This window comes from Tachypleus tridentatus, chromosome 8 (assembly GCF_004210375.1).
Source record: "Tachypleus tridentatus isolate NWPU-2018 chromosome 8, ASM421037v1, whole genome shotgun sequence".
NCBI lineage: Eukaryota > Metazoa > Arthropoda > Merostomata > Xiphosura > Limulidae > Tachypleus > Tachypleus tridentatus.
Genome location: NC_134832.1, coordinates 82,809,367 through 82,836,397, shown reverse-complemented (window position 1 = coordinate 82,836,397; position 27,031 = coordinate 82,809,367). Strand labels below are relative to the sequence as shown.

The following is a 27,031-nucleotide window of genomic DNA, read 5'->3' as shown; positions in this document are numbered from 1 at the left end:
TTTTATTATTCATATTTCTATGTCTCATCAGAATAAGTTCAATTTTGCTTGCGTGAAAAATTTATCCAATCATCACTCACTAATTTTAATGAGTACAAGTTAAAACAGGCCCATTCTTATATTGGATATATACATTTAATTGGTCTACTAGCCTAACCTTTTGAAGGTTGAGTGATGCAATTCCTTAATTATATTCGATCTACCATGTAGAACATTTTGTCACAGTTGAGTGGGATTTAAAATCTAGTTATCTTAAGCACTCTGCTGACGAAATAAGTTGCCTGTACATTTATGTAGTGGTTCTACAAGCATGGTTATGTATGTATGAATATCCATGTTTGTGCAAGTTAGTCCACATAAAAGATTTGAGAGGGTGTGGTTCTAAAGTTTGTGAAACCAGTTGACTGTCTTATATAAGTGCTGTTAGATCCACATATTCAAGTATTTGTGTTAGTTACCAGATTCTGGTTCTGTTTATTGCAAGAATTGCATACAACTTGCTAAAACAAGTGGTTGGTGTTTTTGTGTTGTAAATGCTGTTGGATCCTCAGGATTTCATATTTTATGTATCTTACCTTTGAATTTTGCATAGTACATAGGCACTGTACTGGTTAATGAGATTAGTTGTGTGTATTTGTATGTTGTAAGTACTGTTAACATAGTACAATACAAATTGCATTTTTGTATGATATATCAAGTGCATACAGTTTGATAGAGCTATCTGTTAGTTGCTGTGATGTGTTATGTAAGAAGAGTATTTTAAAGATCAGTATCTTATGCATTTAACATAAGAAATCAAGCCTTTACTACATGTTGAAATACACAACATAATAGTCGATAAAACTAGTTGTATATGTATTTCTTGTGTTACTAAGAGAAATAGTGGTGTATGGCATGTATAACCAAATATTAATATATCTCTTGTGTTTTTTATAACCATCTAGAATTAGCAAGGTTCATGCATACAGTCGGTATGTAAAATTAGGTTGATATTTAATTACATATAGAAAACAAGACTAATATATTTTTTTTAGTGTTCCAGTTATAATGTTGTTAGGTGTTACACTGATGATTACTTAACCATAAATATGACATTGTTTATGTAAATTTTGTCGATCTTCTAGAATTGACAAGAGACACACTGTTACGTATGTTGAGATCAGCTGTCTAACCATGAAATTGTTTTCCCAAGTTGTGTGATTTTTAGCTTTAACAAGGAAAACTTTATTGTGTTTTATAAAAGTTGTATGACTGCAAAATCATGAAACTTACATTTGTTTTCTTTCTGTTTCAGTCTTCTAGTGTTGATAAAAGGCATGCTGTGATATGTTATGATGCCAGTGAACGATACTTTTGTATTAAAGATCTGAACAGTCTAAATGGAGTAAGAAAACTTTTTATTTTGAACTGAAACAAAGAAATGTTCAAGTAGATGGGAATACCTAATTGTTCAGAATTTAAGTTTTTAAGAAAAAAGAAAAATTAATATGAAGCAATTACAATAATAAACATTTTCTTTTAAAGAAAAATTAAATTATATTCTTGAATTCAGAACTAGACACAAATGACATTCTTATGCATAATAAAATAATTATTAATAAAAACAGGTCTGCTCGTTTTGGCAACAACTGTTGTCATCATCATCATTCATGATGGTTGCAATTATTGTTGAAGTTGCTTGGATCATGCTTTTGTTAATAAATATTTTAATATCCATAAAAAAATATTTGCTTTTATTTTTGAGGTAAATAACATAATGTGCATAAGTTATTTTTTTCTAATCATAAAAAATGTAGTTGTCCTGTGATAGTGATTTATAGTAGTAGGTGTTTTAATCAATAGACTGGTTCACAGTTAAATTTCCAAAGTGATAAATATCCCTCATATTGTTTCATGTAGATGTAAATATAGTATGTTTAAATCTTAAGGAATGTACAGTAAAACATTCTGTCACTTACTTCAGACTTATCTAAATGGATTGCGTATACCAGAGCAGTCTTATGTGAAGTTAAATCATCTTGACTGTCTTCGTTTTGGCTATGATATCCTTTTATAGTAATCTACAATGCGACTTAAATACTTGTGTGAACTAGCTGTTCTTTATATACTACTTACAGAAAGTTTCTTTAAACATACATATATGTATATTTATATCCAGAGTGGTAAGTGTTACACTGTTGTCAATGCTGCATGTTTTTTCATTAAAACTATATGCTGGTTCTGAAGTGGTAATAACTAATTATTGCCACTTAGTTTCTCTCTTTTTAGAATAGAATGTATATTGTTGGAAAGTTCACTCAATGTGTATATTTATGGATAGAGTGGTACCATTTGGCTATTCTGAACCTGGCTAGTTTGATATATAAGTTGTTTCTAGTTATATATAACATAGTGCTACTACTTAATCATTTTCACAATACTTATTTTCAGTGTAAATTACATAGCTAATGTCAGTGCTTTCACACAACCTCATTAATCTATTTATTGAATATTACCTCATAACTATTATAATTATTATCTTAGGTAATTTTCTCTGATTTATTTATGAATATGGGAAGTACCATTACATACCAACAATCCAGCTCAATTACATTTTTTCTATACATACAGTAAGATCTTGCCAGGTAATTGTTGTCAACTAGCTTATTTCTTCTGTAAATTACATTTTATAAGGTGAAACTACTTGTTACCAAAGTGGCATATTTCTTGCATAAACTATATAATTATTTTTAACCAAGCCTTGTATAACTTAAATTATTGTTGAATACAAAATGGTACCTTTTAGCTATTAGCATTTGAACTCTTCTGCTGTAAGTTATTAATATAAAATTTATTTTTATTTGTGATTAAATGACAACACATATATTGGTATTTTTCTCCAGCTTGCTCTGTATATTGGTTCTGGAGATTACATAATACAGTATCCTTAGCTTGAAAGATTATTTAATATTATCAGCTTAGAATTAGTTCAGAGGTGCTGAGGAAGTTTTCATGTTTCCTTAGCAGATGTATGGCTTCTAACTTCTGGTATTAAGGTGCATTTAAGCTAAATAATTTTTTTTTTATAAAATAAGTATTTATAAAAAGTTATTTTCATAAAAAAAATATTCAGAAATTATTGTTTTAGTTTTAGATGATATTGCAATTTTATTTTGAAAATTGTTTTTGTAATTTTGTTTCAGTAGTTAAGAATTCATTATTTCAAATATTCATGGAGAGGACAAGTGAGATCTCTGTTTTTGATTGAAACAAAACAAGCAAACCAATCTCTGTTAGCAATTTAAGTAAATCAAAAGCCCAATTTTTTTGTTATTAAGTGTATAATTCATTGTATGTGTAAATATGGTAGCAATGTAGGTCATGAAATATTACTGCTGCATTGTGAATTGTCTGTTCTGAAATTTTGTTTCTACACTTTTCTTTCAGGAAGTAAAATAGTATTTTTAAAGTAATTTTATCAGAGAAAGTTTTCACAGCTAGGATGCACCTTTAGCCCTATCCACCCAGGAATGTTTTGCTGTGCATGACACAGAGTTTGTGTCTTACATTCAAACTTTTATTAAACTATCTTTTGTTTATGATGTACCAATTAGAATAACATAAAATCTTAACTAATAATTCATATTTTAATTGTTTACAAGTTTTAAGTTCATAATTCTACAAGGCAATATTTAAAAAAAAAATCCTGATTTTCCTGTAAAGTGACACATAATGCATTTTCTTTTAGCATGTTATCATCCTTTTTATATCCACCACCCCTTGAAAAAGTATAAAATTTATAGTAAATTACTCTCTGAAAACCCATCTTTGCTCGGATACATCATGTTTGTTATAGTCTTCAACTTGTGCTAGTTCAATGGTTCTTAACGTTGTTGGAGGTACTGAACCCTGGCAGTTTCATACTTGCATTCACTGAACCCTTTGTAGTTGGAAAAATAAAATATAATTTTTTCAAATTCAAAACATAAGTAGATATTTTATTAGTGCACAAAATGAACCATGCATCAGTTGCATGCAATATCACTGTGTTCAAAAATCAAAACCAACAAAATATGAATTTCACAAAAATGTAACTCAGTGAATATTTACTGCAAATCAGTGTGACTTTTGCTGTTGCCTTTCAGAGACAAGTTCAGAAATGTGCGGCTTCATCTTGGCAAGTGCCACTCTCATATCATTTTTGCAACAAAGTCTGTTCCTTTTCTTCATTTTTTACCCATGCTGGATATGACTCTATGGTGGGAAAGTATCCGTCATGAGGCTTTGCGAGTACATCTAAGTGCATGGCAATTGTTTACTTCAGTTCCCTGGGTACAGAAATGTCTCTAATTTCAGACACATTTTCAATCTTATTTACACAGTCATCCAGCAGGGGAAAGTTTGCAAAGTTATCATTCTCTGTTTGTCATTTCCATAACGGTAGCTTTTTTTGAAAAGCCTTCAGGCTTTCTTCTGCCTTGATGATGTTGACTCCACCACCCTGCATCTGTTGATTGAGATGATTGAGAGCATTGAAGATATTGGCCATGTATGCCAAAATGAGAATGAACTTAGATTTTTTGAAGTAATCTGCATGACCGTGTTGGTGCTCTCACAAAAACAGAGCTAATTCCATATGTGTGGCAAAAACACGATTCAGCACCTTTCCCCGGGATAACCACCGAACGTTAGAATGGTACAGATGTACCTCGATTTCAGAGCCCATTTCATTACACAGCTTTTTGAAGATGCAGTGCTTCAAGGCACTATTTTGCACAAAGTTCACACATTCCACTACAATTTTTAATACTTCTGCCAGTTTTGAAGGCAAAGGTTTTGTTGCCAATGCATACCTGTGCAGAACATAGTGCGTTACAATGATGTGTGGTGCATCGGCTTTCACCAGCGCACCAAAACCAGAGTTTCGCCTCAGCATGACTGGAGCTCTGTCCGAACAAACTGCAGAAACCATATCCCATGAAAGATCGTTGTCTCTGAAGAAGTCATCCAAAAGTTTCTTCACTTGGCTGCCTCAGTTGTTGTTGTAAGAGGTTTACAAAATAAAAAATCTTTTATCTTGTCGTTCTTTGCATAGCACATGAATACAAGCTGGTTTAGATTGGAAACGTCGGTGGTCTCGTCCAGTTGAAGGCTGAATTTTGCTGGGCTTGAAATCAGATCTGCAACTACTTGAGCTAAGATGTCATTGCTCATGTCATCTATTCTGTTGCTGATGGTGTCATTTGAAAGAGGAGTTGGGATAACTTATTTTCAGCAGCTTTTCCCAGCATGATATTCGCCATCTTCAATGCAGCTGGTTTTACGAGTGCTTCACTAATGGTGCGTGGTATGCCCTGCTTTGCGATCAAGTACGCAACTTTGTATGATGGTGTGAGGATCGGTTTGTTGATGGGTGCAAAGCTTCCTTACCTTGAATTCAGCAAGCGTTGTGTTCTTGTATTTCCCATCTCCATGCAGCTTTAGGGAGTGTTCTCTTAGTTTTGCTGGTGCTGGACTAGAATTGCTTAACCTGGCATTGCAAATCATGCATTGAGGATGTTGACTCCCATCATGTTCTGTTATACACGTGAATCTATATTGTACGTATTCGTCTGATTACTTTGTTTTTGCTCGACATAGTATGAAGGGATTGAAAGATTAGTAAAAAAATTACAAATGACGCACAATTACTACAGTCACAAGTCGACTGCTAAGGGCACGAAGTTCCCTGCAGCACAGATATTAAGGCCAAGTGATGTGACGTGATCAGCCGTAGTTAATGATGGCCAAGTGGAGCATGACGTCACGAATTATACGAGTGGGGTGAACGGAATGGACTCGCACACAGTGTGTGTGTCTTGACCTCCCCCGAACCCCTGAGACTGACTCACTGAACCCCTGGTGTTTGATTGAACCCAGGTTGAGAACCACTGTGCTAGCTGTAGTAGCTTGTGGGTAATGTAATTTGACAGCATAATGTAAGTTGGTGAGTTGCATGTTCCCCACACAGTATTTAGTCATGGTTCAAAGGGCAGTAAATGAAAATTTAATTATGAATACATGTATATGGTTACAAACTTAGAGTTAAGTAAGATAAATGAGTGTAGTTTCATATTAAAGTGTTAAGTCATTATAAAAAGAAAAAAGGATAACTTACATTTATTTTGATTTTTTTGGTATTTACAAGGTTGGTCAGTTTGGTTGATCCTATTTTGAGTTAGAGAAAATAAAATATAAACTATCAAGTTTTACGTGTATTTAGAAGGTTTTAGGGATTACACAAAGGAATTTTAAATGTTTGAGGTAAAGAAAAGTATTTTGAACATGAAAATTACTTTTTACGTGGATTACTCAAAATAAATACTTGATATATGAATGGGCAGATATTTATTTTATTTTATTAAAAATTCTTCATATTTTTAGTGAAGTATTTTTTTGGGTGTTGAAGACTGTGAAATACTGTCAAATTTTGTAATGATATACACACTATAATGAAAGCAAGAAGTATTAAATCTAAAAAGACTAAATGAGTACAAAGAGGTCATGTGGTTTGTCATATAGACTAACTCTGTGTTGAGAGAGTTAACATTTATTAATTTTACTTGAGTTATTAAACCTTAACCACATTGTACGATCTGATGTATTTTATGTGAGAAAATCTGTAGAAGCTTCTGCTCCAAAACAAACAATAGAATCAAGTAGTTGTCTTTCTCAAGATGACCAGAGTTCTAAAGGGGTAAGTTATTGTTCTATAAAAAATCTATATTTTTTCTCTTAATAAAATAAATTTTATAAAAGTTATCAACTTCTCTCTATAAATGCTGTTTTTCTGTTTTTTAACTTAAGCTATCAATAACAAATACAGGTATTATTTATATTTAGCATGAAGTATAGTCTCTAAGCAACTAAGTAGAAAAAAGAAAACTAGCTGAAAATATACAATACTCCCAATAAATACTATTGCATACATGTAATCGTTTTGGTGAGACTAATAAAATTTGATTACACTGTTTAAGCCCACATAACAATTGTATTTCTTGTGAAAGTTGTTTATTAATAATATAGAATCAAAAATTTCACAAGATTTCAAATTGTTTATATTTTAGTTTTAACTTGAGTTTTATACTTTGAATTAGTATAACATAACCACTTGGACTTCCTGAGTTTTTTCATTTTGTGTGAATATTTTAAATTGCCAATTTGTTATTTCTCAAGATAATTTTGTATATTGCTGTGCAGCAGCATATACAACCCTATAACAACACACACACATTTTATTGTTTTACTCTTTAAAGATATTGATCAGTTTACTTGTAAATCTAAAGATAGTCCTTGTGCATTGATAGGCAACATTACTGAGCAGACCATTCACAGATTCTTGGAACTCTACCAGTCAAAACAGAGAGACTAGTACAAAATTTAAACGTCATTCTGTTGGAGATACAGATGTAAATGGATGTCATGTAGTGGCAAATAGGAAATACAGCACATCAGACAAGTTGCAAGACCCCCAAGAAAAGCTACAATATACTGATTCACTAGAAGACCTCAGGACTACTCCAAATAGTGCTCAAGAGCAGTCTTCCCATTCAAGACTTTCACCAGTGTTTTTGGTTTCACAGAAGTTACAACCTCAAGCAAAACCATCAGTCATGAGTCCTCATGGAAGTCATACTAATGCAAAATCTGCTACACAAACTGACGATAGTAGTCATCCACATTCACCAGGTGAGATTGTTAATATAAGCAATGGCTGTATGGTATATTAGGAGTTTTGTATACAGGTGAACCAGCTACATAAACTTTGGTTGTTTGGTAACTGCCAATTTTGTGTAATGACAATTATGTAAACACTAGGGTATAGCTCATCATAAATGACAGGGAAAATACTAATACCCTCACCCCATAATACACTCTAACCTCACATTTCATAGCTAACTGAAATAAATAAAATTTGTGAAATCGAGTTTGACCAACAAAGAGGTAGAAGAATACACGAGGCAACTTGATAAACAATGACCATGTAATTTCAACAATTTAATTTTAAAGACAAATCAAACAACCTTGTTAATATTGACTGTGTGGTACACCACATAGTATATACTGGTGATATAGCTAAATGAAATATATTTGATCTCAACAGTTTTTGTGATTTCACTTATATAGGAAAATATTTCATTTTACAACAGTTTCAGAATAGTTGAAATCATTGATGAAGTTATCAGAAGAAAACTCATGTGGAGTATCTCCCGTCTGTTGTTATTGTAAAATAGGCACAATTATCTTACATTTCTTTACATTTGTGTTTAATGTTCAAAATGATCTTTGGACCAACTAATTTAACAATAGTGAAGGAGTTTAACTATTTTTATATTTATCCTTGAAAAGGTATTTAAATAGTTATTCACAAATTTATAAGATTCTTTAACTTCAATTTCTAAATTACTTGTAAACTTCAGGTCTACTTGTGTAATAATAATCAGGTTCTTTATCAAATATTCACAGAAGGCACTGCTGTGGAGAAAACCCCAACATCAGCTACCCAACATACTGTTAGTGAAGAAAGCTTTTCAAACAAAGCTGAATCTCCATGTTCCGAGGATAAAAATGATAGGACAGACAGTGGAATTGTTAGTTCTCCAGATAAGGGAGTGGCTACATCACCTGTAGCTTTTACTATTGCTTTTAGTAACGAGTTTGCTGCACCTCGAAAAACGTTGGGTATCAAGGACAGCATAAGCAAATTTGCCCCTCCTGACAGACAACGACAAAGAACTAAAGCTAATGACAATACAAATGGAACAAAGGTATGATGATTAATACATTTATAAGTATCTGGTGAAAAAATTCTGTTTTCAATTTTTACTATTAAAATTTCTATTTGTATCAATTATTTATAACTTTGGAAAACTTTCTGTTACAAAATCTTAAAATTCACTTTCCCATTTCTCACAGTTTTTCTCTGGCATCACTTTGAAACTGGATAAAGTGGGCACATTAAATTTTTAAACATTTTTTACGATTCCAAAAATTATAGTCTTTACAGTGAGTAAAATGGCACTTTGCATTGTTGGGAGGGCACTATGGTTTGTTTATTCCAGTGTCTTTTTTGTTTTGTTTTGAGTAAAGGTCTGTTCCAGGGCCCTAGTTATTGATTGGATAATACAGGGGTTTATTTTATTTGTCAAAAGAAATGTTTTGATATCTTGGACTACTGGACAACTATTGACCCTTTTGCAATGGATTTGGTATAATATACTTGAGCTTGTATGCATATTTGCATATGTTAAGTATTTGCACTATAACTTTTGATACAGCATGTGTATCATTACAAAATTTAGTAGATTTGTAGTAAAGATTACAATTTTTGTTTGTACACAAAAATCAAATTTTTTTAATGAAATAATTTTATTAAAGATTCATTTGTGAAAATAGTGACTTTCATTACCAATCTGAGTGCAAGGTGATTTTGTGTTATTAGTAAAAAACTATTCTTCATCCCAAAAATCTCAGATATTATTTATATAATCTCTAAAACCTCCTAAAAATATTTCGAATGCTTGTTTTTACTAAGACTTCATATTTTGCTACTTTCTCTACCCTGAATATGTGGGGTCTGTCACTTGATCAACCTCATAAACATCATACAAAATTGGGAAAGAAATATGAATTATGCTAGAATGACTACTTATTATCACACAAATAAATATGTAATATACAGTCACATTTTAAGTATTTATTATACATATATATATAAATTATTACTATTTAGAAATAAATTATTAAACTTTTTTTTAAAATACTAAACAATAAATAAAGTAAAACAATTATCTCTTCCAGCTATGATCTCTGAACTCAGTTGCTGCTAGATATAGGTTTCTAAATCTTTTAAAGTTTCTTACGTGGAGGTTATCTCAAACAAAACTTTTTAGAGGTTTATATATATATATATCTGAATAACCAAAGCATCATAAATAATTATCCTGATACCATAGAATTCCTCAATAATTTATTAAGCTTACTAATCAAGATATATTTATATTTTAAAAAAATATGAAACTATGAGAAGACAAGACACAACCTACCTTGAAACCTCAGCTCAAATGAATGTGTTAGCCTTTTCACAGATTAAAATTGTTGAGAAAACCATTAGGGGAACATTCTAAGCTATCGATTGGTTATTCACATGCCATATATTGAAGTAATTCTATATAAGGGCCTGTTTTCATAAGTCATATCTTGGCAAAATAAAAAGATATTAAGTTCTTTTTTTATATATTAGCTTGTTAATATTAGTAAGTTGAGTTTCTAATTTGTATGAAACTATAGACTTAGTGTTTTGACATCACAAACATCTTATTTTAAACAGTGCTACATTCAACATATCATGTGACTCACCAAAATCTCTATTTGGGTGTATTCTTTTAATATTTAATTTTAAATTAAGAAATTAACTCGTATATAATATTGAAGTTTGAATTACAATCTATAATTTGATTCCACACTTATTGACATGACATAAAATTAGTAGTTCAATAACATTTTCAATACAAGTCAACAAATGTGATGACATGGTAATCGACCCATGTTCTATTGCAAAAGGGTTAAAATCAAGCCATGTGTGTACAATTAAAAAGTGTAGATGGCACTCACAAGTAGATATATACAAGTGCTTTGCTATGAAGTATGGAACAGGTTTGTCTGCACATATATACTATGGCAGCATAACTAGTAAAAATAAGTAAGTATAATAGTTTTGCTAGTGTAGATCCATATTACTGTTTAAATTATTATAAAGCATAATTAGCACTGGTATGTTTGTTACTGTATGCTTTTGTAAAGTATAACTACCAAAGAATGTTTGTTACCATATATTGTAGTAAAGTTGAGGTTTAAAAAGTATATGAGTAAAATAAAGTGTAAGCAGTTGTGAGTAGTTTTGCATGTGATTAAAACATTTTATTAAATGTATACAATTATTGCAGATGTATATGTAGAACATATTAAAACATAATGTAGTCAATTACAAATCTGTGCATGTATGTATAAATATATACACATATCCTAAAAAACCAGAGAATTTTTTTACTTTAAGTTCCAGGTTAAAAGTTCATGTAAAATGACTATGAATATAAATGGCCTGGGAAGTGGTAACAAATATATATATTTATGAAAGATATTAAATATACAGTAAGTAATTGTATTTGAGGCTGGTAGAGCTGCCCAATGTAATAGCAGTTAATGGTTAATTATATAGAGTAAAAAAAGAAAAGGATGGGGATAGATAGGAAAAGTGATTCAAGGCTATGTAGCATTAAGAAAAATGTTTGAAATGGCCTGGAAAATTGTTTTTAATCAAAATTGAGAACTCTGAGAAATTTGTAGAATTTTTCTTGTATTGATTTATGTATGTGTGGGAATTTATATGATTAAAAGGCAGTGTTGTAGAATCTAGGTTGATATGACTGAAGTGCACAGTGTAGTATTTACTAGTATAATATATTAAATGGTATATTTTGAAAATAATGTATATATTTAAAAAACTTATTTTTTAGGCACTTTCTCAAGACCTAAAATCTGCAAGTCCCATTGAAGCCAACCGTAAGCAAGAACGGCTTACTTCAGAAAAATCAGGTTTGTACAGGAAAATCAGTTTTAAACTGAAATTTTCAGAACATCAGTATATTATTTACTTAGATAGGAAAAGGTGAAGCATGACATAGTGGTTAGTTATGCTGAACTGTAGATCTAATGTTCCATGATTGATGTCCCATTCCCATGAATATTTGAAACAAATGAAGAAACAAATACAGCATTAGTATAGTTATGTTAAAACAAATGGAATAATAATTTCAGGCAAACCAGAAAAGTGCAATGTTACTTTATTAGCATAATAAGTGAACTATGTTAGTTCAGTGATATTATGATAAAAAGTAACACTTATAATTTTTCTTTGTAAGTAGTGATGATATAATAATTCTTAAAATGAAACAAATAATAGCTTCTTACAACCTTTGTTACTTACACTGGTACTGAACAACAAGGAATATTGATAATTTACAATATAGTACAATAATGTTGAAATAAAAATAAAATTGATGATATAAGTGAATGTGCAAGGCTATTACAGTGATACTAGATTAAGATAAATTATGACATCTTTAGTAGTAGCATAAAATAAAAAGGGAGTTTGGTAATGTGATATTAAAATAAGAGGAACACACTTGCATGTCAATAGAAATGGGGTTAATTTGACTACTTAAATGAAAGGAACAAGTAATATTTATAAATTGTGTTGATGCAACATTTTTCCAGTGCTTTAAATATGTTTGTTCAACTTCTCTAGAAGATAATCATTGGGTTATGTTTCAAAAGGTATTGACAGTGCATGATGTGTGTTAACTCTCTCACTGTGGAATTGGCTAAGTTTGTGACCCCAATTTGATGTATATAGTTTTCATAATATAATGTCTAATATGTTATGTGTATCTTCAGAAAATTTTGCAAGTTTTCAGTAGTCATAACATACTTTTTCACATGAATATGTGAAGTCAATGTGTTGACTGCTACATGTGCAAAGTGAGTTTTCTGTTAACTTTTGTTCATCTGAAAAACCTCATATTTCATTTGTGTAATCTCTACAACCTCCTAAAAATTTCAAATGCTTTTTTTTTTCACGAAAACTATTTTATTTGTAATTTTCTCTACCCTAACTCTGTATGAAGTTGGTCAATTTGACTGACATCATAACCACTAATAAAAAAAGTTGAAATATATCTCAATTACCATTCTTTTTTCTGTTTGGAAAGACTTCATATTGTAACATGAAACTCTTTGTTTGTCCTAAATAGCTTTAAACTCGTAACACCATACATGTATTTCTACTTAAATTTTATTGTATTGTTGCTATTTGAACGTTGTCTAACTAATCCCACAACCAAAGTTGTAAATCACTTGGTGAACATGCAGCTGGCATTACCCTATTAAATTAAATAATACAATAGCTACTCACAAGTGTACCCCATGAAAAGTTATTGTTTTTTTTATTTTATCTAATCTAACCTTAACAACCTAAAGTGTCTATTTTTTTTACATATTCACTACATTTATAGTAATAAATAAAGAATATTCATGAAGAACAAGAAATAATGCACTTACTTGGGGATATTTTTTTGCTGTTGACTGTCAGTGAAGTTTAACCCTACATTTTTATACTAAAAAAATACTGCACTGAATAATTTTATATTTAGTTAAGTAATGCACCAAAGAACACAGAATAACAACATACAAAAAGCAGATAAAATTCTATAAATATCGCACTTTTTTTCTGCCTTTCTAACTATGTGAAAGTAGCTGTTAAAATGTCAGCTGAGCTTGTCAGTATGTGTTTTCTGTGGGAATAAAGTTTGGACTAAAACCAAAATACAGTTCTCTGTTCAGAAAACAGTGTAATATAATATGTCATTTGATAGATTAAAATAATGGCTTCTTATTGGTTTTGAATAATATAGTATTAAACATCAGAGGAGAACTATTGGCAATTTTTGAAAGAAATGATGTGGCAATAGGTCTGATTTTTTTTTATATATGGCTCATTAACCAAATACAATTGAAAACTATAAAATTGTGCTTTATCTGAGAGATGTCACAATGCATTTGGTCTCAGGGAAGCCAACCTCATTACCACTTTGTGCTTGTTATAGTTTTTGTGATATAACTTTTAATACAATACGCATATCTTTACAAAATTATGTGGCTTAACAGTAAACATTAAAAGGTTTTAGTACACAAAATATGATCATTATGATTTGTTCGTGCATTGTTTTATACTTGAATGTTGACTATCCAACATAGAAACTAATTTTCATTTTAAGATTGATCATACTTTTATGCATTAGGAAATAGTGAAATTTCACATCTGAAATCTTTATCTCTAAATAATTATCAAATTTTTTTTTAGAAAAACTGTTTTATCTGCAGTTTTGATGATTATATCTGTGTGGAGCTGGTTGATTTGATTAACGTCATAACCACCATAAAATAAATTAAGAAATAGATATTAAGTTTCTTTCTTTCTAGAGATTATAACAAAAAATCACATTTGCTTAGTCTTAAGTATCTTAAATGTCATACTATTATATATTGATATATATTATTTTTATTTTATTGACCTTTGACATTGTCTGATTAACATTACAGAAGTTGTATTGAGTTGAAGCTTGTGCACTCATGTTTTCCATATCCAGTAATATAACACTGGCTTTTACAAAGTGACTTGTCTTGGCTTTATTCTAATGTGAAATACAGTCACAATTTGGTTATAATACATTGTGTGTGTATGCGTGTGTGCACTTATTGTTATTTACAAACAAGTTCTTGAACTTCAGTTATTTTTCTTAAAACATGAAACAGTAAAAAAAGAAAAAGCAATGATCTCTTCTTGTTATGAACTTTGTGCTTGCTTGCTGCAATTTGCTAAGCCTTGTCAAATCTTGCATGTGGAGGATACAAGGTTTTTTTTTAAATAGCCAAAGGAAACAAATTAGTATGTCACTATTACACACTTCCACTGTAATTTATTAGACTTAGTAACTAAGCTGTATTTAGTATCTGTATGTAAGCACTTGGAAGAGGTGGGTGGAGCCATCTTGATTGATTCACTAAATATAATCGTATTTCAGAAAATAAAAAAAAGAGGTTGTTATTTTATATCTTGGCTTGACAGTATTGATAATTTGAGTTTTTGATTCATAAGAAATATACTGTATTTGGACGTCATAAGCATCTCATTTGGACTGAACATACCACAGCACACACAGAAATCAATACTTAAGAATTTTAATATTTGCTTTTAAGTTAAGCAATTAATTAATATATAATACTAAAATTTGAATTATATTCTGCAATTTGATACCAAACTTGTTGAATTTCATTCATAAAATAGTTGGTCAATAAAATTTTGATTGTAATTCTACAAATGTGATGACACACCCTTTGACCTTTGACAGTAGGAAGACCTGTCAAAAAATGATTAAATTTCTTACTTCTTAGAGGTTGTAAATAAATTAGAAAAGAAGGAATTCCTAGAGTCAATGTTGCAATTCTCATTCAAAGGGAAATTGATGGTTTGCTTTTTAATATTGCATTAAAATTAAGAACTTTTTAAAACTTCTATAATATCAAAATTTGGATTATTATGAATATGTGCATGATGATGTATTTTTAGCTGTGGCATAGTGGTTCATAGAACAGCTTAGTTATTTGTTGTTTTCAAGTAAAACTTTTTAGATCATAGCCCCATCATCTTTTGATCGATTTGAATTCTTATTACAATTTTGGACTCAGTTTGTCAAATCCTTTTGATTGATGTATTTGATCATGCTCAAAGTCTTGTAGGTTAATTTACTCTAATCCTGCCCAAACAAATTTATATTTGAGGGTAGGCTGGTAACGATCCTGATGAATAATAAAGTATTCCCCATGCTTGATATTTCTGGCACAAAGATATATATCAAAGAAAAAAAGAAAAAAAAAGGTCTTGTAGATGAATTTAATCCTGTCTGATTAATTTTATTGTTATTGAGGATTTCCTTTGCTTACTTCTTGTTCAAGTTAATTTAGACAGTGAATTGAAACAGAGTATAGGTTAACATTTGAATTATTATTTTTTATCACCAGATGTTGAGGGGAAAGGTAATTCTTCCATAATTATTATGTAATTCTTTAAGAATAATTAATGTCTGTTCTCTGAAGTATAATTAAGGTACTTAGCAGTATGAAAAAGATATTAAAACATCATTAACTTAAGTTTACTTAATCAACTCTGATACTATTTAGTCTTTGTGTTTTGATTTAACCAAGATTTGGTTAGTGGAAAATGGGGTAGTATGTCTCATAATTAGTCTAATCCACAAAGATTGACCCAACAAAATCTAAATCAAGCCTTTAACCTGAAAATATCAGCATATTGCAGAAATTTAACTTTAATCAATGTATGTTATTGTACTGAGTGTGTATTTTTTTATTTCCTAAATTCTGAATTTTTCTTCTAAAGTTTATATCCATTATTCTATTTGAGGAAATTATAACTTATCTGTGTATCACATTTTTATATTCACCATGTTTTACTGTTTTCAATTTTGTAGTATAATCTCTTTATAAATTGTGATTCATTCTGTAAGTCATTTTTAATTAATATTTTTTCATAACTAATCTTTGTGAATCTTAGAAGAATATTCTGAAGAGAAGGTGAAAGTGAAACATAAGGAGAGTCCTTCAAGGAAGCAGCCTGCTGCTAATGGTAAACTTAGTACTTCTGCAACTTATTTAATACAGAGAATGCTAGACAGTGAACCATCAACAAAGATTGTGTCTGAGCAAGAAACAAGTCAGGAAATATCTCCTTGTTCACTTGAAAGGAAAAAACAGTTTACTCCTCCTCAGAAGCACTCAAGTCCAAAACAAGATTCCAAAAGGCAGCAGAAGCACCTTCATTCCCCTACAGTTGATAAAGAACTTTATATTGGTGATGACAAAAGTGAAACAGGGACATACACTGTAGAAGGAGACCAAACTGACAAAGATCTTGAAGAGGCTCGTCGGAAAATTGATGAAGTCTTTGGTGTGCTTATAAATCATGATTCAGTGTCTGAAACACAAAATGCTTGTACTTTAGTTGGAGGCATAACTAAGGTAAGTAGACAGAGTGTTTATTTTCCATTTTTGATTGGAAGTATTAGTTTTATTTTCATATATTACTGGAATGTCTAAAGAAGGTATTCTTGTTTAAAAGGTTAATTTTGTCTTGAATTTTTGCTATTAATTTTGTTTTTTTTTACTCCTTTTATACCATTTTGTGCTAAATCACTGGTTGTAGAATATCTCAGTTAATGTTTAAGGCTTCTGTAAAAGATGATTATGCTTTGAAATAAAATAATCACTCTTATCCTCTTTCAGTATAGGTTAATAGCACATCATACCTTTAAAATATTTCCAGTCTTTTTTGCAGATAGTATAAATCCTCTTCCTATGAGCATTCCCTTCTGCACACATTACAATTTTTTCTGAATTATGTTCAAAATCTAATTGAACTACTTTCTTATCCAGGTATATAAATAAACTTGGCATAAAAACATTGTTACTAATTCAAATGTTAACATTATTTACATTTTAGGTTATTAATTTTATGATGTAATATTTTAAAAGATCTTCTATTTACACTAGCATGAGAATTGTGGCATTTGCTCTCCAGGCATCTCCTCGTCTCTGCCTTATTTACTAATTCTCCAAGAATTATGAAATTTATTGTAACTTACTCGTTATAATGTTCTCATCACTCAAGGGCATAGTTTTTACAGCCTTCAATCTTATTTCATTACTGAACCATAAACTAGAAAATCAGACCCCTCTTGCCACATCCATCTGTCACAACCATTCTTTCAGAAATTGTTGATTGCTCTTTCTGACACTTTATATTTGTTTTATCTACATTTATTTTCATTTCCAATGTTTTCCAGCTTGTGAAATGCATACAAAAATCGCACAATACAATGTGTGGTCATAGTTTCATTTTGAGTTTACTTACTGATTTGAATGTATATATATATATATATATATATGTATATATTTTACATGGACTGATACAGGAGTAATAAGTATTCAATAATTTTTAACTATCTGTTAAAATATTTTGTTATGTTGAAGATTAAATGTCTCTATGTTACATTTTAAGATAAAGCTGTAGTTGAAAAAGAAATTCTGTCTTTTAGATTCCTGATGCAGTGTCAGAAGAGATGAAAAAACCTGCTGAATTTTCACATCAAGGTGAATTTTTTTAATTTCATAATTTTTTTCGGTAAAGCTTAAAATATATTTTAAAGGTGTCAGAAATAATTCATATAGATTTCTATGTTGAAATGTTCTTGCTAGAAGATGTGAACAAAAATCTAATATATTTTTACCTAAAAAGATTAAATTAAGATTTAAGTATTTATGGTAGTTTAAACTTATGTGAGTTCTGTTTTTGCAAATATTTACATTATCATCAATTATTTATTAGAGAAGGGTATATTACACTTGAAAGAGAGAGCCTTTATTTATTGGAAAAAATAAAATAAATATAGCGAACACTATGCTAGTTGATAAATTCTTTTGTTAATTTTTCATTTGAATTAACATGTGTTGTGAAACTTGTATGATTTTGTTTTTAAAATGCTTTGTGGTTACTAGTTGAATAAAAGGGACTGTTGAATATATGATCACAAGATTGTGCAACAACTTATGACATGGAAGTGTGATATGATAAAAGCTGTTTATGTATGTCCAAAAGAAATATTTAATAAAATGGCGAAGATGCGTGAGAAAATAAACTTAAGGTACCAGCTAAAGACATTGCTTGCAATAGATTGTCAGTTTATCTTTGTACAGGTTCAAGGAATAATGACCACATTCAAAGTTTTCCCAAGTTTTAACATTTAGCTTCTAATTTGTGTACTGCCATTGTTTTGTTTTGTCTTGATGAAATAATTTAAAAAGAATATTAAATTCTATTAACTACTTTGCTGATTAAAAGTTTGAAATCTGGGTCAAAATTAGTTCATTCTGGTTTCCAATCAGATAAATGATTTCATTAATTCCTTAGATTTTTTTTCTTATGAGGATATGTTTTGTTTGAAAATGGTCAATTATGGCTTAGAAAACAAAACCAGAGACATGGTACAATAATGCTAGAAATTTCAAATAAGATTTGTTTACTGTTTTATGCAGAAAGTTCTAAACTAAATAAATGTTTAAGAAGTCTAAACTGAATGTTCAAGGTAGGAATTCTATAGTTTATCAGTGGGAGATAATGAAATCAAAACCTCAAAATGTATTTTTAACTATTAAATACATATAAAATATGTTGTTTTTACTCTGATTATTTTAGGTTAATTCTTAATTAATAATACTTAAATGTGAACTGTTAAGTGAAAGTACATTAGGCTGTCATGATGTTTTAGAACCTACTTAACAGTATTAATCGGGAAGAGGGCTTCTTAGGTAGGATATAACCTTTTGGCTCATTTGGTTAAGAAATTTACGTATTTATTTTTTCAGAGGAGTGTGGATCTGATTACTCTTTAGGATCAACCACACTCAGTAGTTATTAAAGACAGATCTTACTTTACACTGTTAGAGAATCTAACTTTTCACCATAAATAGAATTTTATAGCTTGTCAGAACACCTACAAAGATGTAAAAAACACAATTTAATAGTAAATTGATTAAAGTTATTGGCTTGTTAGAAAGGGCAGGATTTGTTAGGTCATTTGTTTAGACCTTGAATGCTAGAACATTGTGTAATAAGCTATGACAAGGATTAACTTTTCTTGGTTAGAATATTATCTAATGACATAGACCATGGATTAAGTGCTTTTTTAATGATAGCACCTTATCTACTGAGATAAAACATGGATTTACTGTTTCTCCATGAGAGCATCTATTCTAGTGAGACTTAATATGGATTGATCCATGTTGGTTTAGAGTATGTATCTAGTGAGTTAGGACAGGAAACCACTGTTTTGTTCTTTAGTGCACCTATTTGTGACCTAGGTTAGGAAGTTATTATTTTGTTGGCCAGTGTGTGTGTATTCAGTGACTTATGACAGGGAATTATTGTTTTGTTGTTTGGAGCTTGTACCTAATCTGGGACAGGAAATTACTATTTTATTGGTTGGTGCATGCATCTAGTGATAGGGAATTACTATTTTATTGGTCAGAGCATGAATGTTTGTGTGATAGTATATATTCAGTAGCCACATGTTCTATCCTGTAGACCAAGCATGTTGACAACCATATGGTAAATTGCCAACAACCTCAAAAGTGAAGATAGCTGTACATTTTAGCCTGAATTGCAAAAATTAATTGGTTTCTGTCTACTACAAACAAATGGAAGCAGTATCAGTTGGTTTTCCAGCTGCTCTGCTGTATCACTTATTGTGACTGGTTTCTTTATACTAATGCAACTACACTTCTATAGGGTAGGTAGATAATCAGATAGGACCTTGATTGACGTTTGTTCAGTACATTTACTTAATTAACAGGGACAAAAGTTTAAGATGTCAGTTGGTAACAAAAGTCTATATAGTAAGAACAAGTTTTGCTAATTTGGTTAATGAACTGTCTCATTTGCAAGGATAGAGATTGATAGATTAATTGGTTAAAACTCTTAGAAAACTAATGCAGTTTTTAAACCAAATTAGTAACATTGACAGGGTTTATTAGGTTGTTTTGTTAGAGCTTCTTAGTTGACAAGAACTGGCTGCCACATTGACTAGAACCCCTACATCCTTAGCAAGAACAGTGTTTGATATAGGTCAGTTGGTTGGAATATAAACCTAGTTAACCACTATAGAAACTGAATGCCTTGTCAGCTTGAGCATTTAAATTAATTCCAAGGAGAGGGATTGGTAATTTTGTTGACTCAACACATAACTTGTTTGTAAAGATAAGAGTTTAATAGGTCATTTAATTATAGCAGCTGTCAAGATAGCATGGACGAGGTCTGATGTATTAATTATTAGATACCCTTTTCTAGAAGAAATTGGTTTGAATAGTGTAGATTAGTAGTTTGTGTACTTAATGTGTTAGTAAATTGAATCAAAAATGTTTTTACTTCATGTGGATTAGATTCTAGGTTAAATTCAGGATCCTACAAAAATAGAGTTATTCTGATGGTGAAAAGTAATCAATGTAGAAATCTTTCTGGAAAAACAAGCTTAGACATACTAGCTAGTAAATCTTAATTATAGTCAGTGGTACCTTTGGTGTTAGTTTAGTGCCAGTGAAAGGTCTGTACATATGAAGAATTAAAGCAAAATTAATTATATTATTAATCTTGTAATTATTTTTCTTAGTATAAATTATTTAACATTATATATATAATGTGTATCAGTGTTAAGGTTTCAGATGATTATTTCAGAAATCATAGATTAATAAAGTTTTAACAAATTAATTGGATTTTTATTAACTTCAGATTATTTTGTATTAACAAGTTTTGCTTTCATAGTAGTTTAAGTACATCTGATTATGTTAAATTATTTAATCTGTAAGGTTGTACACTTGTATTTAGACATAACTGGATTGATTTCTGTAGACAGTGCATATCTTAAATAGTTTGAGTAATATCACAACTCATTAGTGATTTTTTTTCAAAATAGTATCATCTCTTTCTCCCTGGTATTAATTGAGTTAAAAAATAATTTACAAATTAACTTCATCTTTCCTTTCTCTCTACTGAAGAACATAGCAAAGAACAAACACCATCTAGACCTAAACGTCGTCTTCCCACTCCTCCTGTTCAGAATTTGGTTCAAAGTGTCAACACTACAAGGTCAAGTTCTCCCTCAAGGATTACTCCAAAACCTATTTCTAGTCCACATCCTAAGCGTAAAGGACAGTCCTGTCTTCAACAGTCCTGGCATGGTGAACTTCCAAGTGGACTTTGTGTGCAAGAATCAAGTACAGGTGAGCTTATGGACAGTCGACTGACCACATCAACAAATGATCTTCAATTAAAACCTTTACCACCAGACAGGAGTATAAAGAAGGGAAAGAAAATTTCTACTAAGAGAACAGTGTCACCTGGAAGGTCAAATGATATTATGACAAAATCAGTAGATGGAGCTCTACAGAATCCTGCAGACAAAAGAAGTCCTCGTGCCAAAACTGGAGGGATTCTTTGGAAGAAAATGCCATGGAATCTAACATCATCAGAACAAGATTTAGATCATAGCCGCTCAGAAACAGCCAGTATTGTGTCTGACCTCTCCACAAGCACAGAACCAAGTTCTCAAAGTTCTGGAAGAGGTAAAACAGACTCAGGACCACAGATGAAACTTAATAGAGCATTTGCTTTGCGAAGAGCGAGACTAGGCTTAGATTCAGACACACCTTGTGGTGTCTCAGGTGCCAATAGCCGTCCACCCACTGGCACAACTGATGTCAAAAATAGAGCTACTCACCTTAATCCTTCTCTAAATAGACAAGATGGAGGTCGCTTTAGTCTTAGGCTTCCTCGTAGTTCTCCTCGACCAGGCTCTGCCAAATTCGCAGATGCTAAGAAGCCAGCAGTGGGTCGAGTTAGCTCTCCAAAGGTGAGCTCAGTATAATTCAATACTTATATATTCTTGTATCATTTTTAATAAATATTTAAGCATTAATTATTCTGATATTATACAAGACTTTTATGTAAACATTTTATTTGCTAATTTGAAACTGTTTGATCTGGCCTCTGTGAAACAGTAACTCATAACTTCAATTCTATGATATATGTTTTTAATTTTATTACCTATTGTAATATGATTTTGTATTTAGTATTACATTACAGTTGATGATTCATTTTACTCATTTCATAAATTTGTTGTGATGTATTTAGTCCAATTTAATATTTTGCATTGTCTTACAATTGACATTAAGTATTATTATATTACTTAAGCTTTTAAAATATTAATATTCATGTAACTCTAGAAAGGCTTGTTTTAGATATTTAAAGCATATTTCAAATAAATTGTTTAATAGTAAGTTTTTATCGAACGTTTTTAGTTTTATTATTTAAATGTTGAACTTGTTATTGATAATAACAATTCTTAATGTTTACAAAACTTAACATTTGCTCTATTAATGTTAATAAAATGCAGCTAGTAAATTTAAATACGAAAGTAATTATTTTACAAGATAAGCACTTCAGTGTTTTATTTAAAATAAATGTCTTAATTCAAAGTACAACTAGTAGCTTGCATTATTTATTGACATAAACATAAAAATTTGAACATCATCCAAAAAAGCTTCTAATAGTCATAATCATAACTAGAAATAAATTTTAAAGAAAAAACTCTTTGAATTATATAAGCTGTTTTGGAGAACACAAATAATAGAAAAAGTGTTGCTCACTATTTTAGAGGTTCTTTTACACATAGACACAAGTGGACTTTGATATGAATACTGGTTAGTATTCTTACATTAAATACTTGATAATGAAGCCCCCATGTTGGAATTTGTCAGGTGGACAGCACTTTTAATACAACTTTTGATTTTTTGCCACCATTTTGTTTGGATATTTACCTAATCTGCATTTATGTCCATAATCAATGGTTTTGTTGACTTTGTTTTGTCTGTAAATTCCAAAACACATGCCAAAACATATTTGTGCTGTCTTTCATGAGTTTCTTCAAATGCATAATTACTAATTGTTTGCACAAAACAAGTTCAGTCTTTCCATTTTGTGTAGTTGAACATTTTACGTACATATCTCCATGACATTTTAGCTTGAACCTGATGAATAGCAAATTTAGATGACCTTGTGCCATGTGTTGGCCAGAATGTATGCTTTGTCACATACCCTACAATGGAGAATGCTGGTGATTCATTTATTTGCAATCTTTTACAATTAGAAATTAATACATGCATGATTTTTGCTAATTTTATTGTTATTAAACTCAAAGGGTGTTGAATATATTATTCACTGAGTTTAAGAAATGACTGGTTTTTTTGTGCACATGTGCAAAATACCTACATATTGATCATGAAATTGATTATTATTGTTAAGTTTATCCTCTTTAAACAAGTCACATAAATATGGGAACTTGTGATTTATTAAGAAGAAATACATAAATTGATTTAAGTCAAGAATATTATTATGAAAATTACTGTTAGTTAGTCTGACCTCACACCCTTTTAAAAGGTCAGGTCACCAATATACCTATACTAATTTGTGTGAAGTTTTCTACAATTTATAGCAGGAAGTGGTTACTACTTCATTTCTTAAAATAAAGTATGAAGAGAAATATTTTAGTGAATGCCAAATCAAGTTGAAACTGATAGGGTATGTAAAATGGAACTTTTTTATAAAATTATAAAATATTTAAATTCTAAAATGAAAGAAATGTTTTTTTTTTAAATCAATGAATCATAGACAAAAATTAAAATTTTTACAACATATAAAGTTATAGTAAGATTAAAGCAATTTTGTATGAATTTTTCAAAACTGGAACTAGATACTCTGTGATGAGCTACAGCTTGTTTGATGTAGATAAGAGTTGCTTTGTGCTAATAAATGCCAAACAACCAATCAAGACATATGATATGATGTTGTTATGAATTCTCATTTATAGGCTTTTCTTTTCCCATATTAGGGCTTTACATTGTTCAACCAGCTAGAAACAGTTGCTACAGGTACTAAGAAACCAGAATAATAAATATCTATTCTCCTCTTGCTTTACTGAGATACCACTATATTTTTGCCACCCATATAGATATGCCCCTCTCATATCTTCTATCTTTTAAGTGTCTGTAATTCTCTTTGACAATGCTGTTAAGCATATGTATAATGAAACGAAAGGGTAAATTCTAAACTACATGCAAGAGACAATTGTTTGCTTTGTTTTAACAATTAAAAGTTGATAGTTTCCATGAGGTTTTGATGTGTTTGGACTGTGTTGCTCCGAAGAGTAAAGGAACTTTTTAGCCTATTGATAAGTTACTTAAAAAGCCACATAAACCATAGCAGTTCTAAAACAGTATATTCTAGTGTTTTATCTACTTTTTATGTGCTAAAGAACATATTAAAAACTATATGAATTATTTTTGGACAACCAGCATAGTGAAAAAAACTTGGGTTAAAAACCATAAACCCACGTACAAAAAGTCTCAAGCACTAAATTTCTTGGCTTATATTTTTATTTTTAACAAAAATAACTAAACACTTATAACAGACTTGTATAATAAAAGCTTGCCAATTTTTGTCAAGAAAACTCAAAGTAAAAATTAGAACCTTGTTAGGTTGCTTTTGAAAACTTAAATGGAAACAAAATTAAAAGGTTATTCTTAAGGAATGCACATAAGCTGCATTCATGAGATTTAGTGCTCTGTTTTGCCAGTTAGACATAGTTCAAAGAGAAAGTAGATGTGAAACTGTTAGAAGCTTAAAGGTATTCAAGATAAATGTCATTGTTTGTTATAATCTGCAATTAATCTAGAAAACACTAATTTTAATTTCATTTAATGTTATTCAACTTCCACAACATTCTGCATTAGGATAGAGAAAATTACTTAAAATATAGAGTTGTACACAAAGAAATTGACATTAATTTAGGGTGATGTGGCTATTCTAAAGAAATATGAAACTCTAAGATAAAAAGTAGTGTTTTAATTCTTTATGCATGGAATTGTCTTTCACTGCAACTTTGAAGAATTTTTTATAAATTCACAGGCAAATCTTTTGTAAAAATATTCCATTAATTTTTTCCTTTTGTATATGTGTATAAAAGACTTGTAATGTGTACTAAAAGCTTGTCAGATTTTGTCAAGATACCCTTAGTAAACTGAAAGTTCTCGTTTGTATAGTTTTGTGATAACAGTAGTTATAGGGTCTGTCAAAATGCCAAGCCCATTAAGAGAAAGTTAAGTAAGTACTGTGTATTGGTTTCAACAAAAAAGGAACTGATAAAGGATAGATATTGTAACACATTGATGGATTTATTTAGATATTACATTTTAAATTTTATATCAATATTTTTTGTGTAAGTACATGTGTCAACATTTATTTCTATTACATTATTTATAAGTGTCATGGTTCTTTCTTTCTTTCTGCTGCATCAAGTCCCAGCAAAAAGCAAAGAAAAAACAGGTAGGTTATGATATGTGTCTATGCCTTTGGTCACCCCCCTTTTCTATATCTAATAACCTGGCATAATTTGCAGATTTAAGTTGAATGCTGTATGATTTGTTGTTGGTACTCAAATTAGTCTGCTTGTTGGTTAGGAAAAATTAACAAATGCATGAAAAATAAAATACAATTATCAGGTTATTTTGAAACATTTGGAGACATACTGAAGTGGTATACTATTTGTTGTATAAAAAGGTTTGCATAGAGCTTCAAAAAACATTTCAGCTCTAGAATTTTGGTTAAATGCCAAATAAAAATTCTGTTGAACTTTGAAACTTAAAATTTGTTTTCGTTGTTTTAATTTTTCAGTATTTTACTAACTGGTAGCTGTCATGAAACATTTCAGTTCAAATAGGCTACCATTTAGACTGACACAACATTCAGTTTACTACTTACCTTTTTACCACCAACCACAAGAACTCACCAAGAGAATATAGTAAAAAGTAATAACATTATAATGAAACTTTCATTATTACCAGAATATTTAAGGGAATTATTTTGAAAATACTTTTCATTGTGGGTTATATTAAATACTTACATAGAAGCACTCAGTTGGATGGACATTACTTTGTTTTCTGCTAAAAGTTGTGGTATATTTTAAGAACTCAGGTCACCAAGTGTAGTGAAATAAATCAAGCACCAATTCACCATTTTCAAGATTTGTGGCACAAGGATAATAAATTACTTATGTGTCTCGTACGATCTCCATATTTATTGTTGCCTTTATTATTGAAACAGGTTATTAACCAAGTGACTAATGCCAGTTGGTTGTTGCATGTTCCAGTGAGGTTTTTGTATTAAATAACATTTTGTAACTTCTGCACAATCTGTGAAGCATTTTTCGAGATCTGCTGTATTTGTTAAAATGTTAGCCAATATAACTCTTGTATGATGATATTAACAATAAAATGATCATTGCTTCCTAGTATATATAAGGGTTTTGTATTCTAACATTAACTTCATGAATAAACTGTAGTGAAAATATATTAATACAAATTGTTAATGTGCATAGGCATCCATGATTTAATGTTGAACATGAAGTTGACATGTTCATTTGTATATCTGAGCAGAAATCTGTTTGTAAATAAAAGTGTAAATTTTTTAATCCTGTCAGTTTAAGTTGATAATGGTCTACTTTATATTGTACTAAAAATAGTAACTAAATAAATGTGTAACATTATATTAATAATCTATATTGGTTTATTGCTGTGTGTGATATGATGTTTGCCTTCTGTCATGCTGATGCTGTTTAAATGCAGTTAAAGAATGATTATATATTTTTTATTAATGTTACAAGTAAATCTGTTGAACTATAATGAAAGAAACTGAAATAGAAACATATTACATTGA

General features: G+C 30.1%; 1 protein-coding gene across 7 annotated transcripts in view; it reads left to right on the top strand.

The window, feature by feature from the left end:
* Positions 1 to 27,031, top strand: part of LOC143222802 (uncharacterized) — a 55,723-nt gene that overhangs the window by 8,056 nt on the left and 20,636 nt on the right. For 4 of the 7 annotated variants that reach the window (XM_076449842.1, XM_076449844.1, XM_076449841.1 and 1 more), the window contains 10 exons: positions 1,295 to 1,384; positions 1,964 to 2,042; positions 6,612 to 6,715; positions 7,326 to 7,707; positions 8,485 to 8,786; positions 11,535 to 11,613; positions 16,208 to 16,671; positions 17,748 to 17,802; positions 21,259 to 22,112; positions 25,616 to 25,642. In XM_076449842.1, the coding sequence (XP_076305957.1) occupies positions 1,295 to 1,384; positions 1,964 to 2,042; positions 6,612 to 6,715; positions 7,326 to 7,707; positions 8,485 to 8,786; positions 11,535 to 11,613; positions 16,208 to 16,671; positions 17,748 to 17,802; positions 21,259 to 22,112; positions 25,616 to 25,642 (2,436 nt within the window). The remainder of the gene's footprint in view (positions 1 to 1,294; positions 1,385 to 1,963; positions 2,043 to 6,611; positions 6,716 to 7,325; positions 7,708 to 8,484; positions 8,787 to 11,534; positions 11,614 to 16,207; positions 16,672 to 17,747; positions 17,803 to 21,258; positions 22,113 to 25,615; positions 25,643 to 27,031) is intronic. The other 3 variants (XM_076449847.1, XM_076449845.1, XM_076449848.1) reach the window with 2 other exon arrangements.